We start from the raw sequence: 22,620 nt of genomic DNA on the forward strand, positions 1-22,620 counted from the left end.
ACAGTAGGGGGCTAATGTACTGGAAGGCATCATGATACAGAGCTATACAGGCATTGGGAATGACTGTTTAATGAATAAGGTAAATTAAATGGGTACACTATTGACCATGTCCTAGTATTTCTATAAGGTCTTTTAAATTGTTTTGCATTAAATCAATTTGAAGAGCTTGTTGATAGTTCATAACCTCACATTTATTTAATTAATACAGCCATTACACAATCAATATGAGAGTGGGTATTGAGCGGCGGACTGTGGTCAAGGTCATTACGGAAAGCACTACCCTTCTCTGACACACAAAACCACCGGGTGTAGCATGTCCGGGAGTTAAGGGCATATGCTCTGTTGATAAGCTCTGTTAATAAGGTAATAGCATTAGAGATATAGCAGGAGATAAGCATGACAGAATAGACCCCGCCTCCAGCCTGGCATCATCATGTTCAGAACACACATGTATTATTCTACCATACACACACACAAACATTCCTTTAGCCACAAGAGCTGATCTACCTCGTACCCTTGCCACTCTGGGAGGGCATCTCCATCCCCCCTACTCTAGGAGGGCATCTCCATCCCCCCTACTCTAGGAGGGCATCTCCATCCCCCCTACTCTAGGAGGGCATCTCCATCCCCCCTACTCTAGGAGGGCATCTCCATCCCCCCTACTCTAGGAGGGCATCTCCATCCCCCCTACTCTGGGAGGGCATCTCCATCCCCCCTACTCTGGGAGGGCATCTCCATCCCCCTACTCTAGGAGGGCATCTCCATCCCCCTACTCTAGGAGGGCATCTCCATCTCCCCTACTCTAGGAGGGCATCTCCATCCCCCTACTCTAGGGAGGGCATCTCCATCCCCCTACTCTGGGAGGGGCATCTCCATCCCCCCTACTCTGGGAGGGCATCTCCATCCCCCTACTCTGGGAGGGCATCTCCATCCCCCCTACTCTGGGAGGGCATCTCCATCCCCCCTACTCTAGGAGGGCATCTCCATCCCCCCTACTCTAGGAGGGCATCTCCATCCCCTACTCTGGGAGGGCATCTCCATCCCCCTACTCTAGGAGGGCATCTCCATCCCCCTACTCTGGGAGGGCATCTCCATCCCCCTACTCTGGGAGGGCATCTCCATCCCCCTACTCTGGGAGGGCATCTCCATCCCCCTACTCTGGGAGGGCATCTCCATCCCCCTACTCTAGGAGGGCATCTCCATCCCCCTACTCTAGGAGGGCATCTCCATCCCCCCTACTCTGGGAGGGCATCTCCATCCCCCCTACTCTAGGAGGGCATCTCCATCCCCCCTACTCTAGGAGGGCATCTCCATCCCCCTACTCTGGGAGGGCATCTCCATCCCCCCTACTCTAGGAGGGCATCTCCATCCCCCCTACTCTAGGAGGGCATCTCCATCCCCCCTACTCTGGGAGGGCATCTCCATCCCCCCTACTCTAGGAGGGCATCTCCATCTCCCCTACTCTAGGAGGGGATCTCCATCCCCCCTACTCTAGGAGGGCATCTCCATCCCCCCTCCCCGTCATCCTACCCTCTCATCATCATCTCCTGTCGATTCCTTTCTCCTCTCCAGGTCCGTCTAATCCTCCTGAGACATCTGTTGTTCTACAACCCCCCTCTTTCCACCCCACCCTCTCGACCTCTCTCTCACACAGGCTCTAAGGTAGAGCCACAGCACCCCTAGTGGTGGCTACACCCCACACACACCCACGTGGGTTTCCTCTCTCACACACAACAAATACACCCTCTTTCATGCAGCACTGACACCTAGCTGCAGACCTGGGGAACTATGCAGACCTGGTGCTACTGAGGAATATGAACAGGTCCTAGATCAGACTACAGTACAGAACTGTGTGTGTGTAGGAAAGAGAGAGGGAATGTGAGTGTGTGAGAAGCAGGGTTAGGTTGAGTGAGAAGCTGATTGTTAGAGAAAGCACTATATGAAGACAGCCCTTGTCTAATAATAATTATCAACCAGTCATTTGGCTCTAATCAAAAACACACAAAGACTAGGTGTGTGTGTGTGTGTGTGTGCTTAAATAGGGTGCAGTGAATAATACCCCTGAGCTTTGGCAGTCAAACCTGTATGTAAATAATGTGGGTGAAAGAGGGGATGCACACACACATACTGACACACACACACACACACACACCCACACACTGACACAGAGCGCTGTGGCAGAGAGGAATCGTGATGACGAACTGTGGAGTCCCAAGAGAGACCAACTGGAGCCATAAAGAGGAGGAATGTTCAGAAAGTAGGTCAGAGAGGGAGAGAGGGGGAGCGTGTGAGGGAGTAGGAAAAGAGAGCAGAAATAATTTGTGGTCTGTTTGTACGTGTTTCAGCGTAAGGCTGTGTGAGAGTATGTGTAAGGCTGTGTGAGGCTGGGTGAGCCTGTGTAAGGCTGTGTGAGAGTATGTGTAAGGCTGTGTGAGGCTGTGAGAGTATGTGTAAGGCTGTGTGAGGCTGTGTGAGCCTGTGTAAGGCTGTGTGAGAGTATGTGTAAGGCTGTGTGAGGCTGTGAGAGTATGTGTAAGGCTGTGTGAGGCTGTGTGAGCCTGTGTAAGGCTGTGTGAGAGTGTGTGTGTGTGTGTGAGAGAGACAGGATAAGATGAGTATTTTTATGAATCTAATTTGACTCAGAGAGAGAACCAGTTTGTGGACTTAGAGATTCACTCTTTCTTCTTGTTCTTTTCGGACACAAATCCCTCGTTCCAAAAATAACTGAATGAGGGGATGATACAGGTAGACTACTGCCTCCTCCACATCTTTATCCTGTCTCTCTCCTTCACTCGCTCTTTTCTCTTGCTCTTAGGTCTGCTGAGGACCACTGGAGACAACACACACGCTCGTAGACACACACACACACACACACACACACACACACACACTTGAACGCAGATCCAGTAGCAGTGGGCTCTGACTGCCCCCAACTGGTATCAAGGAGAAGTTCAGTTCACAAAACAGCCTTCCATCCACACACACACACATTGACCCACTCCTCTCCCACAGACACTCTGACCTGCGTTGAGGTCTAGTTGTTGGCTTCTCTTCTGTTTCTCCTCCTTCTCCCTGTCAGCCTTCTCCTTGGCCAGCTTGGCTCTCTTCATCTTCTCCTCTGACTCCCTCCTCTTTGCATTCTCCTTCACCGCTTGCTGACGGGACACGGACAGAGAGACAGGGACATCAGTGTGTGAGTGGATGTGTGCATGTGTGTGTTTGTGAGTGAGTGTGTGTGTGTGTGTGTGTACAAGAAAGTGTGTGTGTGTGTGACACAATAGTTGGCCGTCTGCCAAGATAACCAGCAAAACAAGACAACCAGCAAAACAAGACAACTAGCCAAACAAGCCAGGATATGTAGGATCAAGGTATTTTCTTAATAAACCACAGTCACAGTTAAACGGTTCAAATGAGATAAAAACATCACATCTGCCATTATGAACACTAGGTCAACAATAAGTCAACACTAGGTCAACACTAGCAACAGGTGGAAGGCCTTAGGCGGTAAACCTCTCCTCTAGTCTCCCTTGTGTTCCCTTCTCTCCCTTCCTCCTCTCTGTTTGTGTAGGCTCAGACGGAACTGATACTAACTGAACTACCTGATCCTAACTGAACAACCTGATACTAACTGAACAACCTCAACTACCTGATACTACCTGATACTAACTGAACTAACTGAACTACCTGATACTACCTGATACTAACTGAACAACCTGAACTACCTGATACTAACTGATACTACCTGAACTACCTGATAATACCTGAACTACCTGATAATACCTGAACTACCTGATACTAACTGAACTACCTGATACTAACTGAACAACCTGATACTAACTGATACTACCTGATACTAACTGAACAACCTGATACTAACTGAACTACCTGAACTACCTGATACTATCTGAACTACCTGAACTACCTGAACAACCTGAACTACCTGATACTAACTAATTACCTGATACTAACTGAACTACCTGATACTACCTGATACTAACTGAACTACCTGATAATACCTGATACTAACTGAACTACCTGATACTAACTGAACTACCTGATACTAACTGAACAACCTGATACTAACTGAACAACCTGATACTAACTGAACAACCTGATACTAACTGAACAACCTGATACTAACTGAACAACCTGATACTAACTGAACTACCTGACACTAACTGAACTACCTGATACTAACTGAACTACCTGAACTACCTGATACTACCTGAACTACCTGATACTATCTGAACTACCTGATACTATCTGAACTACCTGAACAACCTGATACTAACTGAACTACCTGATACTAACTGAACTACCTGATACTAACTGAACTACATGATACTAACTGAACTACCTGATACTAACTGAACTACCTGATACTACCTGAACTACCTGATACTACCTGAACTACCTGATACTATCTGAACTAACTGAACTACCTGATACTAACTGAACTACCTGATACTAACTGAACTACCTGAACTACCTGATACTAACTGAACTACCTGATACTAACTGAACAACCTGAACTACCTGATACTAACTGAACTACCTGATACTAACTGAACTACCGGATAATACCTGATACTAACTGCACTACCTGATACTAACTGAACTACCTGATACTAACTGAACTACCTGATACTAACTGAACTACCGGATACTAACTGAACTACCTGATACTAACTGAACTACCTGATACTAACTGAACAACCTGATACTAACTGAACTACCTGATACTAACGGAACAACCTGAAACTAACTGATACTACCTGATACTAACTGAACTACCTGATACTAACTGATACTAACTGAACTACCTGATACTAACTGAACTACCTGAACTACCTGATACTAACTTAACTACCTGATACTAACTTAACTACCTGAACTACCTGATACTAACTGAACTACCTGATACTACCTGATACTAACTGAACTACCTGGTACTAACTGAACTACCTGATACTAACTGAACTACCTGATACTAACTGATACTAACTGAACTACCTGATCTACCTGATACTAACTGAACAACCTGAACTACCTGATACTAACTGAACTACCTGAAACTAACTGAACTACCTGATACTAACTGAACAACCTGAAACTAACTGATACTACCTGATACTAACTGAACTACCTGATACTAACTGATACTAACTGAACTACCTGATACTAACTGAACTACCTGAACTACCTGATACTAACTTAACTACCTGATACTAACTTAACTACCTGAACTACCTGATACTAACTGAACTACCTGATACTACCTGATACTAACTGAACTACCTGGTACTAACTGAACTACCTAATACTAACTGAACTACCTGATACTAACTGATACTAACTGAACTACCTGATACTAACTGAACTACCTGATACTAACTGAACAACCTGAACTACCTGATACTAACTGAACTACCTGATACTACCTGATACTAACTGAACTACCTGGTACTAACTGAACTACCTGAAACTAACTGAACTACCTGATACTAACTGAACTACCTGCTACTAACTGATACTAACTGAACAACCTGAACTACCTGATACCAACTGATACTAACTGAACAACCTGAAACTAACTGAACAACCTGATACTAACTGAACAACCTGAACTACCTGATACTAACTGATACTACCTGATACAAACTGAACTACCCGATACTAACTGAACTACCTGATACTAACTGAACTACCTGATACTAACTGAACTACCTGATACTAACTGAACTACCTGATACTAACTGAACAACCTGAACTACCTGATACTAACTGAACAACCTGAACTACCTGATACTAACTGAACTACCTGAACTACCTGATACTAACTGATACTACCTGATACAAACTGAACTACCTGATACTAACTGAACTACCTGATACTAACTGAACTACCTGATACTAACTGAACTACCTGAACTACCTGATACTAACTGAACTACCTGAACTACCTGATACTAACTGAACAACCTGAACAACCTGATACTAACTGAACTACCTGATACTAACTGAACAACCTGAACTACCTGATACTAACTGAACAACCTGAACTACCTGATACTAACTGAACAACCTGAACTACCTGATACTAACTGAACAACCTGAACTACCTGATACTAACTGAACAACCTGAAACTAACTGAACAACCTGAACTACCTGATACTAACTGAACAACCTGAACTACCTGATACTAACTGAACTACCTGATACTAACTGAACTACCTGATAGTAACTGAACTACCTGATAGTAACTTAACTACCTGATACTAACTGAACAACCTGAACTACCTGATACTAACTGAACAACCTGAACTACCTGATACTAACTGAACTACCTGATACTAACTGAACTACCTGATACTAACTGAACTACCTGATAGTAACTTAACTACCTGATACTAACTGAACTACCTGAACAACCTGAACTACCTGATACTAACTGAACTACCTGATACTAACTGAACAACCTGAACTACCTGATACTAACTGAACAACCGAACTACCTGATACTAACTGAACTACCTGATACTAACTGAACTACCTGATAGTAACTGAACTACCTGATAGTAACTTAACTACCTGATACTAACTGAACAACCTGAACTACCTGATACTAACTGAACAACCTGAACTACCTGATACTAACTGAACTACCTGATACTAACTGAACTACCTGATACTAACTGAACTACCTGATAGTAACTTAACTACCTGATAGTAACTTAACTACCTGATACTAACTGAACTACCTGAACAACCTGAACTACCTGATACTAACTGAACTACCTGATACTAACTGAACAACCTGAACTACCTGATACTAACTGAACTACCTGATACTAACTGAACTACCTGATACTAACTGAACTACCTGATAGTAACTTAATTACCTGATACTAACTGAACAACCTGAACTACCTGATACTAACTGATCTACCTGATACTAACGGAACAACCTGATACTAAATGAACTACCTGATACTACCTGAACAACCTGAACTACCTGATACTAACTGAACTACCTGATACTACCTGATACTAACTGAACAACCTGATACTACAGTGAGGGAAAAAAGTATTTGATCCCCTGCTGATTTTGTACGTTTGCCCACTGACAAAGAAATGATCAGTCTATAATTTTAATGGTAGGTTTATTTGAACAGTGAGAGACAGAATAACATTTGCATTTTAATGAGGGAAATAAGTATTTGACCCCCTCTCAATCAGAAAGATTTCTGGCTCCCAGGTGTCTTTTATACAGGTAACCAGCTGAGATTAGGAGCACACTCTTAAAGGGAGTGCTCCTAATCTCACCTTGTTACCTGTATAAAAGACACCTGTCCACAGAAGCAATCAATCAATCAGATTCCAAACTCTCCACCATGGCCAAGACCAAAGAGCTCTCCAAGGATGTCAGGGACAAGATTGTAGACCTACACAAGGCTGGAATGGGCTACAAGACCATCGCCAAGCAGCTTGGTGAGAAGGTGACAACAGTTGGTGTGATTATTCGCAAATGGAAGAAACACAATAGAACTGCCTCGGCCTGATACTAACTGAACTACCTGATACTAACTGAACTACCTGATACTAGTGGTTAAGAGCGTTGTGTAAGTAACCGAAAGGTCGCTGGTTCTAATCCCCGAGCCGACTGTCGATGTGCCCTTGAGCAAGGCACTTAACACTAATTGCTCCTGTAAGTCGCTCTGGATAAGAGCGTCTGCTAAATGAATAAAATGTAAAATGTAATGTAAATGATACTAACTGAACTACCTGATACTAACTGATACTAACTGAACTACCTGATACTAACTGAACTACCTGATACTAACTGATACTACCTGATACTACCTGATACTAACTGAACTACCTGATACTAAATGGAACTAACTGATATTAACTGAACTACCGGATACTAACTGAACTACCTGATACTAACTGAACAACCGGATACTAACTGATACTACCTGATACTAACTGAACTACCTGATACTAACTGAACTACCTGATACTAACTGAACTACCTGAACTACCTGATACTAACTTAACTACCTGATACTAACTTAACTACCTGAACTACCTGATACTAACTGAACTACCTGATACTACCTGATACTAACTGAACTACCTGGTACTAACTGAACTACCTGATACTAACTGAACTACCTGATACTAACTGATACTAACTGAACTACCTGATACTAACTGAACTACCTGATACTAACTGAACTACCTGAACTACCTGATACTAACTGAACTACCTGAAACTAACTGAACTACCTGATACTAACTGAACAACCTGAAACTAACTGATACTACCTGATACTAACTGAACTACCTGATACTAACTGATACTAACTGAACTACCTGATACTAACTGAACTACCTGAACTACCTGATACTAACTTAACTACCTGATACTAACTGAACTACCTGAAACTAACTGAACTACCTGATACTAACTGAACAACCTGAAACTAACTGATACTACCTGATACTAACTGAACTACCTGATACTAACTGATACTAACTGAACTACCTGATACTAACTGAACTACCTGAACTACCTGATACTAACTTAACTACCTGATACTAACTTAACTACCTGAACTACCTGGTACTAACTGAACTACCTGATACTAACTGAACTACCTGATACTAACTGATACTAACTGAACTACCTGATACTAACTGAACTACCTGATACTAACTGAACAACCTGAACTACCTGATACTAACTGAACTACCTGATACTACCTGATACTAACTGAACTACCTGGTACTAACTGAACTACCTGAAACTAACTGAACTACCTGATACTAACTGAACTACCTGCTACTAACTGATACTAACTGAACAACCTGAACTACCTGATACTAACTGATACTAACTGAACAACCTGAAACTAACTGAACAACCTGATACTAACTGAACAACCTGAACTACCTGATACTAACTGATACTACCTGATACAAACTGAACTACCCGATACTAACTGAACTACCTGATACTAACTGAACTACCTGATACTAACTGAACTACCTGATACTAACTGAACAACCTGATACTAACTGAACTACCTGAACTACCTGATACTATCTGAACTACCTGAACTACCTGAACAACCTGAACTACCTGATACTAACTAATTACCTGATACTAACTGAACTACCTGATACTACCTGATACTAACTGAACTACCTGATAATACCTGATACTAACTGAACTACCTGATACTAACTGAACTACCTGATACTAACTGAACAACCTGATACTAACTGAACAACCTGATACTAACTGAACAACCTGATACTAACTGAACAACCTGCTACTAACTGAACAACCTGATACTAACTGAACTACCTGACACTAACTGAACTACCTGATACTAACTGAACTACCTGAACTACCTGATACTACCTGAACTACCTGATACTATCTGAACTACCTGATACTATCTGAACTACCTGAACAACCTGATACTAACTGAACTACCTGATACTAACTGAACTACCTGATACTAACTGAACTACATGATACTAACTGAACTACCTGATACTAACTGAACTACCTGATACTAACTGAACTACCTGATACTACCTGAACTACCTGATACTATCTGAACTAACTGAACTACCTGATACTAACTGAACTACCTGATACTAACTGAACTACCTGAACTACCTGATACTAACTGAACTACCTGATACTAACTGAACAACCTGAACTACCTGATACTAACTGAACTACCTGATACTAACTGAACTACCGGATAATACCTGATACTAACTGCACTACCTGATACTAACTGAACTACCTGATACTAACTGAACTACCTGATACTAACTGAACTACCGGATACTAACTGAACTACCTGATACTAACTGAACTACCTGATACTAACTGAACAACCTGATACTAACTGAACTACCTGATACTAACGGAACAACCTGAAACTAACTGATACTACCTGATACTAACTGAACTACCTGATACTAACTGATACTAACTGAACTACCTGATACTAACTGAACTACCTGAACTACCTGATACTAACTTAACTACCTGATACTAACTTAACTACCTGAACTACCTGATACTAACTGAACTACCTGATACTACCTGATACTACCTGATACTAACTGAACTACCTGGTACTAACTGAACTACCTGATACTAACTGAACTACCTGATACTAACTGATACTAACTGAACTACCTGAACTACCTGATACTAACTGAACAACCTGAACTACCTGATACTAACTGAACTACCTGAAACTAACTGAACTACCTGATACTAACTGAACAACCTGAAACTAACTGATACTACCTGATACTAACTGAACTACCTGATACTAACTGAACTACCTGATACTAACTGAACTACCTGAACTACCTGATACTAACTTAACTACCTGATACTAACTGAACTACCTGAACTACCTGATACTAACTGAACTACCTGATACTACCTGATACTAACTGAACTACCTGGTACTAACTGAACTACCTAATACTAACTGAACTACCTGATACTAACTGATACTAACTGAACTACCTGATACTAACTGAACTACCTGATACTAACTGAACAACCTGAACTACCTGATACTAACTGAACTACCTGATACTACCTGATACTAACTGAACTACCTGGTACTAACTGAACTACCTGAAACTAACTGAACTACCTGATACTAACTGAACTACCTGCTACTAACTGATACTAACTGAACAACCTGAACTACCTGATACTAACTGATACTAACTGAACAACCTGAAACTAACTGAACAACCTGATACTAACTGAACAACCTGAACTACCTGATACTAACTGATACTACCTGATACAAACTGAACTACCCGATACTAACTGAACTACCTGATACTAACTGAACTACCTGATACTAACTGAACTACCTGATACTAACTGAACTACCTGATACTAACTGAACAACCTGAACTACCTGATACTAACTGAACAACCTGAACTACCTGATACTAACTGAACTACCTGAACTACCTGATACTAACTGATACTACCTGATACAAACTGAACTACCTGATACTAACTGAACTACCTGATACTAACTGAACTACCTGATACTAACTGAACTACCTGAACTACCTGATACTAACTGAACTACCTGAACTACCTGATACTAACTGAACAACCTGAACAACCTGATACTAACTGAACTACCTGATACTAACTGAACAACCTGATACTAACTGAACAACCTGAACTACCTGATACTAACTGAACAACCTGAACTACCTGATACTAACTGAACAACCTGAACTACCTGATACTAACTGAACAACCTGAAACTAACTGAACAACCTGAACTACCTGATACTAACTGAACAACCTGAACTACCTGATACTAACTGAACTACCTGATACTAACTGAACTACCTGATACTAACTGAACTACCTGATAGTAACTGAACTACCTGATACTAACTGAACAACCTGATACTAACTGAACAACCTGAACTACCTGATACTAACTGAACAACCTGAACTACCTGATACTAACTGAACTACCTGATACTAACTGAACTACCTGATACTAACTGAACTACCTGATAGTAACTTAACTACCTGATACTAACTGAACTACCTGAACAACCTGAACTACCTGATACTAACTGAACTACCTGATACTAACTGAACAACCTGAACTACCTGATACTAACTGAACAACCTGAACTACCTGATACTAACTGAACTACCTGATACTAACTGAACTACCTGATAGTAACTGAACTACCTGATAGTAACTTAACTACCTGATACTAACTGAACAACCTGAACTACCTGATACTAACTGAACAACCTGAACTACCTGATACTAACTGAACTAACTGATACTAACTGAACTACCTGATACTAACTGAACTACCTGATAGTAACTTAACTACCTGATACTAACTGAACTACCTGAACAACCTGAACTACCTGATACTAACTGAACTACCTGATACTAACTGAACAACCTCAACTACCTGATACTAACTGAACTACCTGATACTAACTGAACTACCTGATACTAACTGAACTACCTGATAGTAACTTAATTACCTGATACTAACTGAACAACCTGAACTACCTGATACTAACTGATCTACCTGATACTAACGGAACAACCTGATACTAAATGAACTACCTGATACTACCTGAACAACCTGAACTACCTGATACTAACTGAACTACCTGATACTACCTGATACTAACTGAACAACCTGATACTACAGTGAGGGAAAAAAGTATTTGATCCCCCTGCTGATTTTGTACGTTTGCCCACTGACAAAGAAATGATCAGTCTATAATTTTAATGGTAGGTTTATTTGAACAGTGAGAGACAGAATAACATTTGCATTTTAATGAGGGAAATAAGTATTTGACCCCCTCTCAATCAGAAAGATTTCTGGCTCCCACGTGTCTTTTATACAGGTAACCAGCTGAGATTAGGAGCACACTCTTAAAGGGAGTGCTCCTAATCTCACCTTGTTACCTGTATAAAAGACACCTGTCCACAGAAGCAATCAATCAATCAGATTCCAAACTCTCCACCATGGCCAAGACCAAAGAGCTCTCCAAGGATGTCAGGGACAAGATTGTAGACCTACACAAGGCTGGAATGGGCTACAAGACCATCGCCAAGCAGCTTGGTGAGAAGGTGACAACAGTTGGTGTGATTATTCGCAAATGGAAGAAACACAATAGAACTGCCTCGGCCTGATACTAACTGAACTACCTGATACTAACTGAACTACCTGATACTAGTGGTTAAGAGCGTTGTGTAAGTAACCGAAAGGTCGCTGGTTCTAATCCCCGAGCCGACTGTCGATGTGCCCTTGAGCAAGGCACTTAACACTAATTGCTCCTGTAAGTCGCTCTGGATAAGAGCGTCTGCTAAATGAATAAAATGTAAAATGTAATGTAAATGATACTAACTGAACTACCTGATACTAACTGATACTAACTGAACTACCTGATACTAACTGAACTACCTGATACTAACTGATACTACCTGATACTACCTGATACTAACTGAACTACCTGATACTAAATGGAACTAACTGATATTAACTGAACTACCGGATACTAACTGAACTACCTGATACTAACTGAACAACCGGATACTAACTGATACTACCTGATACTAACTGAACTACCTGATACTAACTGAACTACCTGATACTAACTGAACTACCTGAACTACCTGATACTAACTTAACTACCTGATACTAACTTAACTACCTGAACTACCTGATACTAACTGAACTACCTGATACTACCTGATACTAACTGAACTACCTGGTACTAACTGAACTACCTGATACTAACTGAACTACCTGATACTAACTGATACTAACTGAACTACCTGATACTAACTGAACTACCTGATACTAACTGAACTACCTGAACTACCTGATACTAACTGAACTACCTGAAACTAACTGAACTACCTGATACTAACTGAACAACCTGAAACTAACTGATACTACCTGATACTAACTGAACTACCTGATACTAACTGATACTAACTGAACTACCTGATACTAACTGAACTACCTGAACTACCTGATACTAACTTAACTACCTGATACTAACTGAACTACCTGAAACTAACTGAACTACCTGATACTAACTGAACAACCTGAAACTAACTGATACTACCTGATACTAACTGAACTACCTGATACTAACTGATACTAACTGAACTACCTGATACTAACTGAACTACCTGAACTACCTGATACTAACTTAACTACCTGATACTAACTTAACTACCTGAACTACCTGGTACTAACTGAACTACCTGATACTAACTGAACTACCTGATACTAACTGATACTAACTGAACTACCTGATACTAACTGAACTACCTGATACTAACTGAACAACCTGAACTACCTGATACTAACTGAACTACCTGATACTACCTGATACTAACTGAACTACCTGGTACTAACTGAACTACCTGATACTAACTGAACTACCTGATACTAACTGATACTAACTGAACTACCTGATACTAACTGAACTACCTGATACTAACTGAACTACCTGAACTACCTGATACTAACTGAACTACCTGAAACTAACTGAACTACCTGATACTAACTGAACAACCTGAAACTAACTGATACTACCTGATACTAACTGAACTACCTGATACTAACTGATACTAACTGAACTACCTGATACTAACTGAACTACCTGAACTACCTGATACTAACTTAACTACCTGATACTAACTGAACTACCTGAAACTAACTGAACTACCTGATACTAACTGAACAACCTGAAACTAACTGATACTACCTGAACTACCTGATACTAACTGATACTAACTGAACTACCTGATACTAACTGAACTACCTGAACTACCTGATACTAACTTAACTACCTGATACTAACTTAACTACCTGAACTACCTGATACTAACTGAACTACCTGATACTACCTGATACTAACTGAACTACCTGGTACTAACTGAACTACCTGATACTAACTGAACTACCTGATACTAACTGATACTAACTGAACTACCTGATACTAACTGAACTACCTGATACTAACTGAACAACCTGAACTACCTGATACTAACTGAACTACCTGATACTACCTGATACTAACTGAACTACCTGGTACTAACTGAACTACCTGAAACTAACTGAACTACCTGATACTAACTGAACTACCTGCTACTAACTGATACTAACTGAACAACCTGAACTACCTGATACTAACTGATACTAACTGAACAACCTGAAACTAACTGAACAACCTGATACTAACTGAACAACCTGAACTACCTGATACTAACTGATACTACCTGATACAAACTGAACTACCCGATACTAACTGAACTACCTGATACTAACTGAACTACCTGATACTAACTGAACTACCTGATACTAACTGAACTACCTGAACTACCTGATACTAACTGAACAACCTGAACTACCTGATACTAACTGAACAACCTGAACTACCTGATACTAACTGAACTACCTGAACTACCTGATACTAACTGATACTACCTGATACAAACTGAACTACCTGATACTAACTGAACTACCTGATACTAACTGAACTACCTGATACTAACTGAACTACCTGAACTACCTGATACTAACTGAACTACCTGATACTAACTGAACAACCTGAACTACCTGATACTAACTGAACAACCTGAACAACCTGATACTAACTGAACTACCTGATACTAACTGAACAACCTGAACTACCTGATACTAACTGAACAACCTGAACTACCTGATACTAACTGAACAACCTGAACTACCTGATACTAACTGAACAACCTGAACTACCTGATACTAACTGAACAACCTGAAACTAACTGAACAACCTGAACTACCTGATACTAACTGAACAACCTGAACTACCTGATACTAACTGAACTACCTGATACTAACTGAACTACCTGATAGTAACTGAACTACCTGATACTAACTGAACAACCTGAACTACCTGATACTAACTGAACAACCTGAACTAACTGAACAACCTGAACTACCTGATACTAACTGAACTACCTGATACTAACTGATAGTAACTTAACTACCTGATACTAACTGAACTACCTGAACAACCTGAACTACCTGATACTAACTGAACTACCTGATACTAACTGAACAACCTGAACTACCTGATACTAACTGAACAACCTGAACTACCTGATACTAACTGAACTACCTGATACTAACTGAACTACCTGATAGTAACTTAACTACCTGATACTAACTGAACAACCTGAACTACCTGATACTAACTGATACTACCTGATACTAACTGAACAACCTGATACTAACTGAACTACCTGAACTACCTGATACTATCTGAACTACCTGAACTACCTGAACAACCTGAACTACCTGATACTAACTAATTACCTGCTACTAACTGAACTACCTGATACTACCTGATACTAACTGAACTACCTGATAATACCTGATACTAACTGAACTACCTGATACTAACTGAACTACCTGATACTAACTGAACAACCTGATACTAACTGAACAACCTGATACTAACTGAACAACCTGATACTAACTGAACAACCTGATACTAACTGAACAACCTGATACTAACTGAACAACCTGATACTAACTGAACTACCTGACACTAACTGAACTACCTGATACTAACTGAACTACCTGAACTACCTGATACTACCTGAACTACCTGATACTATCTGAACTACCTGATACTATCTGAACTACCTGAACAACCTGATACTAACTGAACTACCTGATACTAACTGAACTACCTGATACTAACTGAACTACATGATACTAACTGAACTACCTGATACTAACTGAACTACCTGATACTAACTGAACTACCTGATACTACCTGAACTACCTGATACTATCTGAACTAACTGAACTACCTGATACTAACTGAACTACCTGATACTAACTGAACTACCTGAACTACCTGATACTAACTGAACTACCTGATACTAACTGAACTACCTGATACTACCTGAACTACCTGATACTATCTGAACTAACTGAACTACCTGATACTAACTGAACTACCTGATACTAACTGAACTACCTGAACTACCTGATACTAACTGAACTACCTGATACTAACTGAACAACCTGAACTACCTGATACTAACTGAACTACCTGATACTAACTGAACTACCGGATAATACCTGATACTAACTGCACTACCTGATACTAACTGAACTACCTGATACTAACTGAACTACCTGATACTAACTGAACTACCGGATACTAACTGAACTACCTGATACTAACTGAACTACCTGATACTAACTGAACAACCTGATACTAACTGAACTACCTGATACTAACGGAACAACCTGAAACTAACTGATACTACCTGATACTAACTGAACTACCTGATACTAACTGATACTAACTGAACTACCTGATACTAACTGAACTACCTGAACTACCTGATACTAACTTAACTACCTGATACTAACTTAACTACCTGAACTACCTGATACTAACTGAACTACCTGATACTACCTGATACTAACTGATACTACCTGATACTAACTGATACTAACTGAACTACCTGAAACTAACTGAACTACCTGATACTAACTGAACAACCTGAAACTAACTGATACTACCTGATACTAACTGAACTACCTGATACTAACTGATACTAACTGAACTACCTGATACTAACTGAACTACCTGATACTAACTGATACTAACTGAACTACCTGATACTAACTGAACTACCTGAACTACCTGATACTAACTTAACTACCTGATACTAACTTAACTACCTGAACTACCTGATACTAACTGAACTACCTGATACTACCTGATACTAACTGAACTACCTGGTACTAACTGAACTACCTAATACTAACTGAACTACCTGATACTAACTGATACTAACTGAACTACCTGATACTAACTGAACTACCTGATACTAACTGAACAACCTGAACTACCTGATACTAACTGAACTACCTGATACTACCTGATACTAACTGAACTACCTGGTACTAACTGAACTACCTGAAACTAACTGAACTACCTGATACTAACTGAACTACCTGCTACTAACTGATACTAACTGAACAACCTGAACTACCTGATACTAACTGATACTAACTGAACAACCTGAAACTAACTGAACAACCTGATACTAACTGAACAACCTGAACTACCTGATACTAACTGATACTACCTGATACAAACTGAACTACCCGATACTAACTGAACTACCTGATACTAACTGAACTACCTGATACTAACTGAACTACCTGATACTAACTGAACTACCTGATACTAACTGAACAACCTGAACTACCTGATACTAACTGAACAACCTGAACTACCTGATACTAACTGAACTACCTGATACTAACTGATACTACCTGATACAAACTGAACTACCTGATACTAACTGAACTACCTGATACTAACTGAACTACCTGATACTAACTGAACTACCTGAACTACCTGATACTAACTGAACTACCTGATACTAACTGAACAACCTGAACTACCTGATACTAACTGAACAACCTGAACAACCTGATACTAACTGAACTACCTGATACTAACTGAACAACCTGAACTACCTGATACTAACTGAACAACCTGAACTACCTGATACTAACTGAACAACCTGAACTACCTGATACTAACTGAACAACCTGAACTACCTGATACTAACTGAACAACCTGAAACTAACTGAACAACCTGAACTACCTGATACTAACTGAACAACCTGAACTACCTGATACTAACTGAACTACCTGATACTAACTGAACTACCTGATAGTAACTGAACTACCTGATAGTAACTTAACTACCTGATACTAACTGAACAACCTGAACTACCTGATACTAACTGAACAACCTGAACTACCTGATACTAACTGAACTACCTGATACTAACTGAACTACCTGATACTAACTGAACTACCTGATAGTAACTTAACTACCTGATACTAACTGAACTACCTGAACAACCTGAACTACCTGATACTAACTGAACTACCTGATACTAACTGAACAACCTGAACTACCTGATACTAACTGAACTACCTGAACTACCTGATACTAACTGAACTACCTGATACTAACTGAACTACCTGATAGTAACTGAACTACCTGATAGTAACTTAACTACCTGATACTAACTGAACAACCTGAACTACCTGATACTAACTGAACAACCTGAACTACCTGATACTAACTGAACTAACTGATACTAACTGAACTACCTGATACTAACTGAACTACCTGATAGTAACTGAACAACCTGATACTAACTGAACAACCTGATACTAACTGAACTACCTGATACTAACTGAACTACCTGATACTAACTGAACAACCTGAACTACCTGATACTAACTGAACTACCTGATACTACCTGATACTAACTGAACTACCTGGTACTAACTGAACTACCTGAAACTAACTGAACTACCTGATACTAACTGAACTACCTGCTACTAACTGATACTAACTGAACAACCTGAACTACCTGATACTAACTGATACTAACTGAACAACCTGAAACTAACTGAACTACCTGAACAACCTGAACTACCTGATACTAACTGAACTACCTGATACTAACTGAACAACCTGAACTACCTGATACTAACTGAACTACCTGATACTAACTGAACTACCTGATACTAACTGAACTACCTGAACAACCTGAACTACCTGATACTAACTGAACTACCTGATACTAACTGAACAACCTGAACTACCTGATACTAACTGAACTACCTGATACTAACTGAACTACCTGATACTAACTGAACTACCTGATAGTAACTTAATTACCTGATACTAACTGAACAACCTGAACTACCTGATACTAACTGATCTACCTGATACTAACGGAACAACCTGATACTAAATGAACTACCTGATACTACCTGAACAACCTGAACTACCTGATACTAACTGAACTACCTGATACTACCTGATACTAACTGAACAACCTGATACTACAGTGAGGGAAAAAAGTATTTGATCCCCTGCTGATTTTGTACGTTTGCCCACTGACAAAGAAATGATCAGTCTATAATTTTAATGGTAGGTTTATTTGAACAGTGAGAGACAGAATAACATTTGCATTTTAATGAGGGAAATAAGTATTTGACCCCCTCTCAATCAGAAAGATTTCTGGCTCCCAGGTGTCTTTTATACAGGTAACCAGCTGAGATTAGGAGCACACTCTTAAAGGGAGTGCTCCTAATCTCACCTTGTTACCTGTATAAAAGACACCTGTCCACAGAAGCAATCAATCAATCAGATTCCAAACTCTCCACCATGGCCAAGACCAAAGAGCTCTCCAAGGATGTCAGGGACAAGATTGTAGACCTACACAAGGCTGGAATGGGCTACAAGACCATCGCCAAGCAGCTTGGTGAGAAGGTGACAACAGTTGGTGTGATTATTCGCAAATGGAAGAAACACAATAGAACTGCCTCGGCCTGATACTAACTGAACTACCTGATACTAACTGAACTACCTGATACTAGTGGTTAAGAGCGTTGTGTAAGTAACCGAAAGGTCGCTGGTTCTAATCCCCGAGCCGACTGTCGATGTGCCCTTGAGCAAGGCACTTAACACTAATTGCTCCTGTAAGTCGCTCTGGATAAGAGCGTCTGCTAAATGAATAAAATGTAAAATGTAATGTAAATGATACTAACTGAACTACCTGATACTAACTGATACTAACTGAACTACCTGATACTAACTGAACTACCTGATACTAACTGATACTACCTGATACTACCTGATACTAACTGAACTACCTGATACTAAATGGAACTAACTGATATTAACTGAACTACCGGATACTAACTGAACTACCTGATACTAACTGAACAACCGGATACTAACTGATACTACCTGATACTAACTGAACTACCTGATACTAACTGAACTACCTGATACTAACTGAACTACCTGAACTACCTGATACTAACTTAACTACCTGATACTAACTTAACTACCTGAACTACCTGATACTAACTGAACTACCTGATACTACCTGATACTAACTGAACTACCTGGTACTAACTGAACTACCTGATACTAACTGAACTACCTGATACTAACTGATACTAACTGAACTACCTGATACTAACTGAACTACCTGATACTAACTGAACTACCTGAACTACCTGATACTAACTGAACTACCTGAAACTAACTGAACTACCTGATACTAACTGAACAACCTGAAACTAACTGATACTACCTGATACTAACTGAACTACCTGATACTAACTGATACTAACTGAACTACCTGATACTAACTGAACTACCTGAACTACCTGATACTAACTTAACTACCTGATACTAACTGGAACTACCTGGAAACTAACTGAACTACCTGATACTAACTGAACAACCTGAAACTAACTGATACTACCTGATACTAACTGAACTACCTGATACTAACTGATACTAACTGAACTACCTGATACTAACTGAACTACCTGAACTACCTGATACCAACTTAACTACCTGATACTAACTTAACTACCTGAACTACCTGATACTAACTGAACTACCTGATACTACCTGATACTAACTGAACTACCTGGTACTAACTGAACTACCTGATACTAACTGAACTACCTGATACTAACTGATACTAACTGAACTACCTGATACTAACTGAACTACCTGATACTAACTGAACAACCTGAACTACCTGATACTAACTGAACTACCTGATACTACCTGATACTAACTGAACTACCTGGTACTAACTGAACTACCTGAAACTAACTGAACTACCTGATACTAACTGAACTACCTGCTACTAACTGATACTAACTGAACAACCTGAACTACCTGATACTAACTGATACTAACTGAACAACCTGAAACTAACTGAACAACCTGATACTAACTGAACAACCTGAACTACCCGATACTAACTGATACTACCTGATACAAACTGAACTACCCGATACTAACTGAACTACCTGATACTAACTGAACTACCTGATACTAACTGAACTACCTGATACTAACTGAACTACCTGATACTAACTGAACAACCTGAACTACCTGATACTAACTGAACAACCTGAACTACCTGATACTAACTGAACTACCTGAACTACCTGATACTAACTGATACTACCTGATACAAACTGAACTACCTGATACTAACTGAACTACCTGATACTAACTGAACTACCTGATACTAACTGAACTACCTGATACTAACTGAACTACCTGAACTACCTGATACTAACTGAACTACCTGATACTAACTGAACAACCTGAACTACCTGATACTAACTGAACAACCTGAACAACCTGATACTAACTGAACTACCTGATACTAACTGAACAACCTGAACTACCTGATACTAACTGAACAACCTGAACTACCTGATACTAACTGAACAACCTGAACTACCTGATACTAACTGAACAACCTGAAACTAACTGAACAACCTGAACTACCTGATACTAACTGAACAACCTGAACTACCTGATACTAACTGAACTACCTGATACTAACTGAACTACCTGATAGTAACTGAACTACCTGATAGTAACTTAACTACCTGATACTAACTGAACAACCTGAACTACCTGATACTAACTGAACAACCTGAACTACCTGATACTAACTGAACTACCTGATACTAACTGAACTACCTGATACTAACTGATAGTAACTTAACTACCTGATACTAACTGAACTACCTGAACAACCTGAACTACCTGATACTAACTGAACTACCTGATACTAACTGAACAACCTGAACTACCTGATACTAACTGAACAACCTGAACTACCTGATACTAACTGAACTACCTGATACTAACTGAACTACCTGATAGTAACTTAACTACCTGATACTAACTGAACAACCTGAACTACCTGATACTAACTGATCTACCTGATACTAACGGAACAACCTGATACTAAATGAACTATCTGATACTACCTGAACAACCTGAACTACCTGATACTAACTGAACTACCTGATACTACCTGATACTAACTGAACAACCTGATACTACAGTGAGGGAAAAAAGTATTTGATCCCC

The 22,620-nt window shown here is 40.0% G+C and overlaps 1 protein-coding gene across 2 annotated transcripts in view; it reads right to left on the reverse strand.

The window, feature by feature from the left end:
- LOC121532834 (protein diaphanous homolog 1-like) overlaps positions 1 to 22,620 on the reverse strand; it is a 172,644-nt gene that overhangs the window by 13,265 nt on the left and 136,759 nt on the right. For both annotated transcript variants that reach the window (XM_041838636.2, XM_041838629.2), the window contains one exon: positions 3,023 to 3,155. In XM_041838636.2, coding sequence (XP_041694570.2) covers positions 3,023 to 3,155 — 133 coding nt within the window. The remainder of the gene's footprint in view (positions 1 to 3,022; positions 3,156 to 22,620) is intronic.

Source organism: Coregonus clupeaformis, chromosome 2 (genome assembly GCF_020615455.1).
Source record: "Coregonus clupeaformis isolate EN_2021a chromosome 2, ASM2061545v1, whole genome shotgun sequence".
In the NCBI taxonomy this organism is placed as follows: Eukaryota; Metazoa; Chordata; class Actinopteri; order Salmoniformes; family Salmonidae; genus Coregonus; species Coregonus clupeaformis.